This window comes from Oncorhynchus nerka, linkage group LG8, assembly GCF_034236695.1.
Source record: "Oncorhynchus nerka isolate Pitt River linkage group LG8, Oner_Uvic_2.0, whole genome shotgun sequence".
Taxonomy (NCBI): Eukaryota; Metazoa; Chordata; class Actinopteri; order Salmoniformes; family Salmonidae; genus Oncorhynchus; species Oncorhynchus nerka.
In genome coordinates, this window is record NC_088403.1 from 9,208,843 (window position 1) to 9,220,475 (window position 11,633).

General features: G+C 40.9%; 1 protein-coding gene across 1 annotated transcript in view; it reads left to right on the forward strand.

The window, feature by feature from the left end:
• LOC115122220 (myelin regulatory factor-like protein) overlaps positions 1 to 10,223 on the forward strand; it is a 41,448-nt gene extending 31,225 nt beyond the window's left edge. Inside the window, exons 16-18 of the mRNA XM_065022086.1 lie at positions 5,068 to 5,139; positions 5,300 to 5,352; positions 10,195 to 10,223. Coding sequence (XP_064878158.1) covers positions 5,068 to 5,139; positions 5,300 to 5,352; positions 10,195 to 10,223 — 154 coding nt within the window. The remainder of the gene's footprint in view (positions 1 to 5,067; positions 5,140 to 5,299; positions 5,353 to 10,194) is intronic.
• The last annotated feature ends 1,410 nt before the right edge of the window (positions 10,224 to 11,633 follow it).

The window sequence follows — 11,633 nt, forward strand, 5'->3', positions numbered from 1 at the left end:
CTCCACCAGCCAGAACAGCATCAATGCACCTGGACATAGAACTATGAAGTGTCTTACTAGGGCGTTGGGTCTCCACCAGCCAGAACAGCATCAATGCACCTGGACATAGAACTATGAAGTGTCTTACTAGGGGCGTTGGGTCTCCACCAGCCAGAACAGCATCAATGCACCTGGACATAGAACTATGAAGTGTCTTACTAGGGGCGTTGGGTCTCCACCAGCCAGAACAGCATCAATGCACCTGGACATAGAACTATGAAGTGTCTTACTAGGGGCGTTGGGTCTCCACCAGCCAGAACAGCATCAATGCACCTGGACATAGAACTATGAAGTGTCTTACTAGGGGCGTTGGGTCTCCACCAGCCAGAACAGCATCAATGCACCTGGACATAGAACTATGAAGTGTCTTACTAGGGCGTTGGGTCTCCACCAGCCAGAACAGCATCAATGCACCTGGACATAGAACTATGAAGTGTCTTACTAGGGGCGTTGGGTCTCCACCAGCCAGAACAGCATCAATGCACCTGGACATAGAACTATGAAGTGTCTTACTAGGGGCGTTGGGTCTCCACCAGCCAGAACAGCATCAATGCACCTGGACATAGAACTATGAAGTGTCTTACTAGGGGCGTTGGGTCTCCACCAGCCAGAACAGCATCAATGCACCTGGACATAGAACTATGAAGTGTCTTACTAGGGGCGTTGGGTCTCCACCAGCCAGAACAGCATCAATGCACCTGGACATAGAACTATGAAGTGTCTTACTAGGGGCGTTGGGTCTCCACCAGCCAGAACAGCATCAATGCACCTGGACATAGAACTATGAAGTGTCTTACTAGGGGCGTTGGGTCTCCACCAGCCAGAACAGCATCAATGCACCTGGACATAGAACTATGAAGTGTCTTACTAGGGGCGTTGGGTCTCCACCAGCCAGAACAGCATCAATGCACCTGGACATAGAACTATGAAGTGTCTTACTAGGGGCGTTGGGTCTCCACCAGCCAGAACAGCATCAATGCACCTGGACATAGAACTATGAAGTGTCTTACTAGGGGCGTTGGGTCTCCACCAGCCAGAACAGCATCAATGCACCTGGACATAGAACTATGAAGTGTCTTACTAGGGGCGTTGGGTCTCCACCAGCCAGAACAGCATCAATGCACCTGGACATAGATTCTACAAGTGTCTGGAACCCTATTGGAGGAATGTGACCCCATTATTCCACCAGACATTTCGTCATTTGGTGTTTTGTTGATGGTGGTTTCAGGCGCCGCTTCAGAATCTACCATAATTGTTCAATTGGGTTGAGATCTGGTGACAGAGTCGGCCATGGCATATGGTTTACATCGTTTTCATGCTCATCAAACCATTCTGTGACCACTCAACCCCTGTGGATCCGGGCATTGTCATCAACGGGGTCATAGCCATGGTAACCTAAATAATGTCCTTAAGCATGATAATATAAATAATAACCCTTAAGCATGATAATATAAATAATAACCCTTAAGCATGGTAATATAATATAAATAATAACCCTTAAGCATGGTAATATAATATAAATAATAACCCTTAAGCATGATAATATAAATAATAACCCTTAAGCATGGTAATATAATATAAATAATAACCCTTAAGCATGATAATATAATATAAATAATAACCCTTAAGCATGATAATATAAATAATAACCCTTAAGCATGATAATATAAATAATAACCCTTAAGCATGGTAATATAATATAAATAATAACCCTTAAGCATGATAATATAAATAATAACCCTTAAGCATGATAATATAATATAAATAATAACCCTTAAGCATGATAATATAATATAAATAATAACCCTTAAGCATGATAATATAGATAATAACCCTTAAGCATGGTAATATAAATAATAACCCTTAAGCATGGTAATATAAATAATAACCCTTAAGCATGATAATATAGATAATAACCCTTAAGCATGGTAATATAATATAAATAATAACCCTTAAGCATGGTAATATAATATAAATAATAACCCTTAAGCATGATAATATAATATAAATAATAACCCTTAAGCATGGTAATATAATATAAATAATAACCCTTAAGCATGATAATATAAATAATAACCCTTAAGCATGATAATATAAATAATAACCCTTAAGCATGGTAATATAATATAAATAATAACCCTTAAGAATGATAATATAAATAATAACCCTTAAGCATGGTAATATAATATAAATAATAACCCTTAAGCATGGTAATATAATATAAATAATAACCCTTAAGCATGATAATATAAATAATAACCCTTAAGCATGATAATATAATATAAATAATAACCCTTAAGCATGGTAATATAATATAAATAATAACCCTTAAGCATGATAATATAATATAAATAATAACCCTTAAGCATGATAATATAAATAATAACCCTTAAGCATGATAATATAAATAATAACCCTTAAGCATGGTAATATAAATAATAACCCTTAAGCATGGTAATATAAATAATAACCCTTAAGCATGGTAATATAAATAATAACCCTTAAGCATGGTAATATAATATAAATAATAACCCTTAAGCATGGTAATATAAATAATAACCCTTAAGCATGGTAATATAATATAAATAATAACCCTTAAGCATGGTAATATAATATAAATAATAACCCTTAAGAATGATAATATAAATAATAACCCTTAAGCATGGTAATATAATATAAATAATAACCCTTAAGCATGGTAATATAATATAAATAATAACCCTTAAGCATGATAATATAAATAATAACCCTTAAGCATGATAATATAATATAAATAATAACCCTTAAGCATGGTAATATAAATAATAACCCTTAAGCATGGTAATATAAATAATAACCCTTAAGCATGATAATATAATATAAATAATAACCCTTAAGCATGATAATATAAATAATAACCCTTAAGCATGATAATATAAATAATAACCCTTAAGCATGATAATATAAATAATAACCCTTAAGCATGATAATATAAATAATAACCCTTAAGCATGATAATATAAATAATAACCCTTAAGCATGGTAATATAAATAATAACCCTTAAGCATGATAATATAATATAAATAATAACCCTTAAGCATGGTAATATAAATAATAACCCTTAAGCATGGTAATATAAATAATAACCCTTAAGCATGATAATATAATATAAATAATAACCCTTAAGCATGGTAATATAAATAATAACCCTTAAGCATGGTAATATAAATAATAACCCTTAAGCATGATAATATAATATAAATAATAACCCTTAAGCATGATAATATAAATAATAACCCTTAAGCATGATAATATAAATAATAACCCTTAAGCATGATAATATAAATAATAACCCTTAAGCATGATAATATAAATAATAACCCTTAAGCATGATAATATAAATAATAACCCTTAAGCATGATAATATAAATAATAACCCTTAAGCATGGTAATATAAATAATAACCCTTAAGCATGGTAATATAAATAATAACCCTTAACATGATAATATAATATAAATAATAACCCTTAAGCATGATAATATAAATAATAACCCTTAAGCATGATAATATAAATAATAACCCTTAAGCATGGTAATATAAATAATAACCCTTAAGCATGATAATATAATATAAATAATAACCCTTAAGCATGATAATATAAATAATAACCCTTAAGCATGATAATATAAATAATAACCCTTAAGCATGGTAATATAAATAATAACCCTTAAGCATGGTAATATAAATAATAACCCTTAAGCATGATAATATAAATAATAACCCTTAAGCATGATAATATAATATAAATAATAACCCTTAAGCATGATAATATAAATAATAACCCTTAAGCATGATAATATATAATAAGCATGGTAATATAAATAATAACCCTTAAGCATGGTAATATAAATAATAATAAGCAGTAATATAAATAATAACCCTTAAGCATGGTAATATAATATAAATAATAACCCTTAAGCATGGTAATATAAATAATAACCCTTAAGCATGGTAATATAATATAAATAATAACCCTTAAGCATGGTAATATAATATAAATAATAACCCTTAAGAATGATAATATAAATAATAACCCTTTAGCATGATAATATAAATAATAACCCTTAAGCATGGTAATATAATATAAATAATAACCCTCAAGCATGATAATATAAATAATAACCATTAAGCATGATAATATAAATAATAACCCTTAAGCATGGTAATATAAATAATAACCCTTAAGCATGGTAATATAAATAATAACCCTTAAGCATGATAATATAAATAATAACCCTTAAGCATGGTAATATAATATAAATAATAACCCTTAAGCATGATAATATAATATAAATAATAACCCTTAAGCATGGTAATATAATATAAATAATAACCCTTAAGCATGGTAATATAATATAAATAATAACCCTTAAGCATGATAATATAATATAGATAATAACCCTTAAGCATGGTAATATAATATAAATAATAACCCTTAAGCATGATAATATAATATAAATAATAACCCTTAAGCATGATAATATAAATAATAACCCTTAAGCATGGTAATATAAATAATAACCCCTAAGCATGGTAATATAAATAATAACCCTTAAGCAGGCCAGGATGTTAATTGCTTAATTAACTCAGGAACCACACCTGTGTGGAAGCGACTGCTTTCAATATACTTTGTATCCCTCATTAACTCAAGTGTTTCCGTTATTTTGGCAGTTACCTCTACCTGAATATAACATAATATTGAATGCGTAAAGCTTTATCTATTCTGATAACTGTATCAGAGAAATGAAAATGTGAGAAAAGTTGACTATCAGATCAGATGGGACATGACTGTATAAAAGCATTGGAGAGTTTAGAATATAGAAGTTTACTATTCCTTTTCATAAATCGACTCTTGAAGTTTTTTTGTTGTTGATGTACCTGCATTGTAAGTCCCCTGGTCTGGGCCTGACAATGTTTGTTTTTTTCCTTATGTAATGTTTATGAACGTGTTATGAAGTGTTATGACATCCCTATGTCTCTTCCACAGTTCTATTGCCATCACAGCTCTCTACATGCTGACTCTGAGAGACGACGCCGGCATGCTGCTTCCTGGAAACACGTAAGATACACCACTGATCTGGCTTCACCAACTACAGTTGCCAAGAATACGGTGCCAAGAATACTACTGAGACTCAAACTTTATCATCTGTGCCAAATGCTATCCAGAATGGAATGTGAAATTCATTTCAAAGGTCATATGGTGTTTTTTTTATTTGCAGCAACGAGACTACTGTGCATCCTCTTTACACCACAACAGTCAGGACTACCTCAGGTAAACAACCTCTCTACACCACAACAGTCAGTACTACCTCAGGTAAACAACAGTCAGTACTACCTCAGGTAAACAACCTCTCTACACCACAACAGTCAGTACTACCTCAGGTAAACAACCTCTCTACACCACAACAGTCAGTACTACCTTAGGTAAACAACCTCTCTACACCACAACAGTCAGTACTACCTCAGGTAAACAACCTCTCTACACCACAACAGTCAGTACTACCTCAGGTAAACAACCTCTACACCACAACAGTCAGGACTATCTCAGGTAAACAACCTCTCTACACCACAACAGTCAGTACTACCTCAGGTTAACAACCTCTCTACACCACAACAGTCAGGACTATCTCAGGTAAACAACCTCTCTACACCACAACAGTCAGTACTACCTCAGGTAAACAACCTCTCTACACCACAACAGTCAGTACTACCTCAGGTAAACAACCTCTCTACACCACAACAGTCAGTACTACCTCAGGTAAACAACCTCTCTACACCACAACAGTCAGGACTACCTCAGGTAAACAACCTCTCTACACCACAACAGTCAGTACTACCTTAGGTAAACAACCTCTCTACACCACAACAGTCAGTACTACCTCAGGTAAACAACCTCTCTACACTACAACAGTCAGTACTACCTCAGGTAAACAACCTCTCTACACCACAACAGTCAGTACTACCTCAGGTAAACAACCTCTCTACACCACAACAGTCAGTACTACCTCAGGTAAACAACCTCTCTACACCACAACAGTCAGGACTACCTTAGGTAAACAACAGTCAGTACTACCTTAGGTAAACAACCTCTCTACACCACAACAGTCAGGACTACCTCAGGTAAACAACCTCTCTACACCACAAGAGTCAGGACTACCTCAGGTAAACAACAGTCAGTACTACCTCAGGTAAACAACCTCTCTACACCACAACAGTCAGATCTACCTCAGGTAAACAACAGTCAGTACTACCTCAGGTAAACAACCTCTCTACACCACAACAGTCAGTACTACCTCAGGTAAACAACCTCTCTACACCACAACAGTCAGGACTACCTCAGGTAAACAACCTCTCTACACCACAACAGTCAGGACTACCTCAGGTAAACAACCTCTCTACACCACAACAGTCAGGACTACCTCAGGTAAACAACCTCTCTACACCACAACAGTCAGTACTACCTCAGGTAACAACCTCTCTACACCACAACAGTCAGTACTACCTCAGGTAACAACCTCTCTACACCACAACAGTCAGGACTACCTCAGGTAAACAACCTCTCTACACTACAACAGTCAGTACTACCTCAGGTAAACAACCTCTCTACACCACAACAGTCAGTACTACCTCAGGTAAACAACTTCTCTACACCACAACAGTCAGGACTACCTTAGGTAAACAACAGTCAGGACTACCTCAGGTAAACAACCTCTCTACACCACAACATTCAGGACTACCTCAGGTAAACAACCTCTCTACACCACAACAGTCAGTACTACCTCAGGTTAACAACCTCTCTACACCACAACAGTCAGTACTACCTTAGGTAAACAACCTCTCTACACCACAACAGTCAGTACTACCTCAGGTAAACAACCTCTCTACACCACAACAGTCAGGACTACCTCAGGTAAACAACCTCTCTACACTACAACAGTCAGTACTACCTCAGGTAAACAACTCTCTACACCACAACAGTCAGTACTACCTCAGGTAAACAACTTCTCTACACCACAACAGTCAGGACTACCTTAGGTAAACAACAGTCAGGACTACCTCAGGTAAACAACCTCTCTACACCACAACAGTCAGGACTACCTCAGGTAAACAACCTCTCTACACCACAACAACGTTGTGATGTCAGTACTACCTCAGGTTAACAACCTCTCTACACCACAACAGTCAGTACTACCTCAGGTAAACAACCTCTCTACACCACAACAGTCAGTACTACCTCAGGTAAACAAACTCTCTACACCACAACAGTCAGTACTACCTCAGGTAAACAAACTCTCTACACCACAACAGTCAGTACTACCTCAGGTAAACAACTCTCTACACCACAACAGTCAGGACTACCTCAGGTAAACAACCTCTCTACACCACAACAGTCAGTACTACCTCAGGTAAACAACCTCTCTACACCACAACAGTCAGTACTACCTCAGGTAAACAACCTCTCTACACCACAACAGTCAGTACTACCTCAGGTAAACAACCTCTCTACACCACAACAGTCAGTACTACCTCAGGTAAACAACCTCTCTACACCACAACAGTCAGTACTACCTCAGGTAAACAACCTCTCTACACCACAACAGTCAGTACTACCTCAGGTAAACAACCTCTCTACACCGTAGTAACGTTGTGATGTCTCTCTAGCAACAGTCAGGACTACCTCAGGTTAACAACCTCTCTACACCACAACAGTCAGTACTACCTCAGGTAAACAACTCTCTACACCACAACAGTCAGTACTACCTCCCAGGTAAACAACCTCTCTACACCACAACAGTCAGTACTCTCTCAGGTAACAACCTCTCTACACCACAACAGTCAGTACTACCAGGTAAACAACCTCTCTACACCACAACAGTCAGTCAGGTAAACTACCTGTACACCACCACAGTCAGGTAGGTAAACAACAGTCAGTACTACCTCAGATAAACAACTACTCTACACCACAACAGTCAGGACTACCTCAGGTAAACAACCTCTCTACACCACAACAGTCAGGACTACCTCAGGTAAACAACCTCTCTACACCACAACAGTCAGCTGACTACCTTAGGTAAACAACCTCTCTACCCCACAACAGTCAGTACTACCTTAGGTAAACAACCTCTCTACACCACAACAGTCAGTACTACCTCAGGTAAACAACCTCTCTACACCACAACAGTCAGTACTACCTCAGGTAAACAACCTCTCTACACCACAACAGTCAGTACTACCTCAGGTAAACAACAGTCAGTACTACCTCAGGTAAACACTCCCTCTACACCACAACAGTCAGGACTACCTCAGGTAAACAACAGTCAGTACTACCTCAGGTAAACAACCTCTCTACACCACAACAGTCAGGACTACCTTAGGTAAACAACCCATAAATGCTCTTTATATAGTTCTACTCCCTTTCATCCCAGTAACGTTGTGGTGTCTCATCGTAGTAACGTTGTGGTGTCTCATCGTAGTAACGTTGTGGTGTCTCATCGTAGTAACGTTGTGGTGTCTCATCGTGAGTAACGTTGTGATGTCTCATCGTAGTAACGTTGTGAGTGTCTCATCGTAGTAACGTTGTGGCGTCTCATCGTAGTAACGGTGGTGTCTCATCGTAGTAACGGTGTGGTCTCATCTAGTAACGTTGTGGCTGTCTCATCGTAGCAGTGTCCAACGTTGTGAGCTGTCTCATCGTATAACGTTGTGGTGTCTCATTGTCTACGTCTGTGGTGTCTCATCGGTAACGTTGTGGTGTCTCATCCTGTAACGTTGTGATGTCTCATCGTGAGCTGTAACTCCCTGTGTCTCATCGTGGTAATAGCAGGTGATGTCTCATCGTGGTAACGTTGATGTCTCATCGTGAGTAACGTTCCTGGTGTCTCATCGTAGTAACGTTGTGATGTCTCATCGTAGTAACTGGTAGCAGGTGAGGCGTCTCATCGTAGTAACGTTGTGGCGTCTCATCGCAGGTGACGCTGTGATGTCTCATCGTAGTAACGTTGTGATGTCTCATCGCTCCTCTAACAGGTAACGTTGTGACGTCTCATCGCAGGTAACGCTGTGACTCCTGTATACCCCACTACCTCATCGCAGTAACGTTGTGACGTCTCATCCTGGTAACGTTGTGAGCTGTCTCATCGTGTAACGTTTTGTGCGCCTCATCGTAGTAACGTTGTGAGCTGTCTCATCCCAGTAACGTTGTGACCTGTCTCATCGTGCAGTGAACGTCTACTCCTGTGACCCTCATCCAGTAACGTTGTGAGCGTCTCATCGTAGTAACGGTGCAGGTGAGCTGTCTACTCCTGACCTGGCCCTCTCTAGCGTCTCATCGTAGTAACGTTGTGGTGTCTCAGGTCGCTAGTAACGTATTGTGGTGTCTCAGCGTGAGTGTCTACTCCTGTATACCCCACTCTCATCTCTAGCAGGTGAGCGTTGTGGTGTCTCATCTGACCTCTCTAGCAGTAACGTTGTGGTGTCTCATCGTAGTGACGCCCTTGCAGGTGTCTCATCCCACTACCTGGCCCTCTCATCTACAGGTGAGTGTCTCATCGTAGTGACTACCTGGTGTCTCATCAGGTGACGTTGTGGTACTCTCTGTATCGTACCAGTAACGTTAACAGGTGTCTCATCGTAGTGACGTTACCTGGTGTCTCATCAGGTGAGCTGTCTACTCCTGACGACCTCTTGTGAGCTGTCTCTCATCCCACTGACGCCTGTATCTCTCTGCAGGTGTCTCCCTGTAGTGACCGCCCTCTTGTGGTGTCTCATCCCGTATCTCCCACTAACGTTGTGGTGTCTCATCTGTAGTGACGCTCTCTCTGCAGGTGGCTGTCTCTCATCTGTATGACGTTGTGGTGCCTCATCTAGCAGGTGAGCTGTGGTGTCTCATCGTGGTCTCGCAGGTGAGTGTCTCATCCTGTAACCCCACTGACGTCTCACAGGTGAGCTGTAACGTCCCACTAGGCGTCTCATTCTCATCTAGCAGGTGAGCTTCTATTGTACAAAGAGCCCTGGTAAAGTGTTGTATACCCCACTACCTGTCTGCAGGTGAGTCCTTTATACCCCATTGAGCAGGTGAGCTGTTTGTTTGTTTGCAGGTTTGTTTGTTTATTAGTAAACCCAACAACCACCCTTCTCAGGTGAGCTGACCCCTGATGTGGACTTCAGCCTGATCTACTGTGAAGCTGTCTCTGCTGTCCCACTACCTGGCCTCCAGGTGGATAATACCAGCACCCCACTCCTGCCCTCCTCAGGTGAGCTGTCTCCCTGTATCTCCCACTACCTGGCCCTCTCTAGCAGGTGAGCTGTCTACTCCTGTATACCCCACTACCTGGCCCTCTCTAGCAGGTGAGCTGTCTACTCCCTGTATACCCCACTACCTGGCCCTCTCTAGCAGGTGAGCTGTCTACTCCCTGTATACCCCACTACCTGGCCCTCTCTAGCAGGTGAGCTGTCTACTCCTGTATCTCCCACTACCTGGCCTCTCTAGCAGGTGAGCTGTCTACTCCTGTATACCCCACTACCTGGCCCTCTCTAGCAGGTGAGCTGTCTACTCCTGTATCCCCACTACCTGGCCCTCTCTAGCAGGTGAGCTGTCTACTCCCTGTATACCCCACTACCTGGCCCTCTCTAGCAGGTGAGCTGTCTACTCCCTGTATCCCCACTACCTGGCCCTCTCTAGCAGGTGAGCTGTCTACTCCCTGTATACCCCACTACCTGGCCCTCTCTAGCAGGTGAGCTGTCTACTCCTGTATACCCCACTACCTGGCCCTCTCTAGCAGGTGAGCTGTCTACTCCTGTATACCCCACTACCTGGCCCTCTCTAGCAGGTGAGCTGTCTACTCCTGTATACCCCACTACCTGGCCCTCTCTAGCAGGTGAGCTGTCTACTCCCTGTATACCCCACTACCTGGCCCTCTCTAGCAGGTGAGCTGTCTACTCCTGTATCTCCCACTACCTGGCCCTCTCTAGCAGGTGAGCTGTCTACTCCCTGTATACCCCACTAGCACTACCTGGCCCTCTCTAGCAGGTGAGCTGTCTACTCCCTGTATCCCCACTACCTGTATCTCCCACCCTCTCTAGCAGGTGAGCTGTCTACTCCTGTATCCCCACTACCTGGCCCTCTCTAGCAGGTGAGCTGTCTACTCCTGTATACCCCACTACCTGGCCCTCTCTAACAGGTGAGCTGTCTACTCCCTGTATACCCCACTACCTGGCCCTCTCTAGCAGGTGAGCTGTCTACTCCTGTATACCCCACTACCTGGCCCTCTCTAGCAGGTGAGCTGTCTACTCCTGTATACCCCACTACCTGGCCCTCTCTAGCAGGTGAGCTGTCTACTCCCTGTATACCCCACTACCTGGCCCTCTCTAGCAGGTGAGCTGTCTACTCCTGTATACCCCACTACCTGGCCCTCTCTAGCAGGTGAGCTGTCTACTCCCTGTATCTACCACTACCTGGCCCTCTCTAGCAGGTGAGCTGTCTACTCCTGTATACCCCACTACCTGGCCCTCTCTAGCAGGTGAGCTGTCTACTCCCTGTATACCCCACTACCT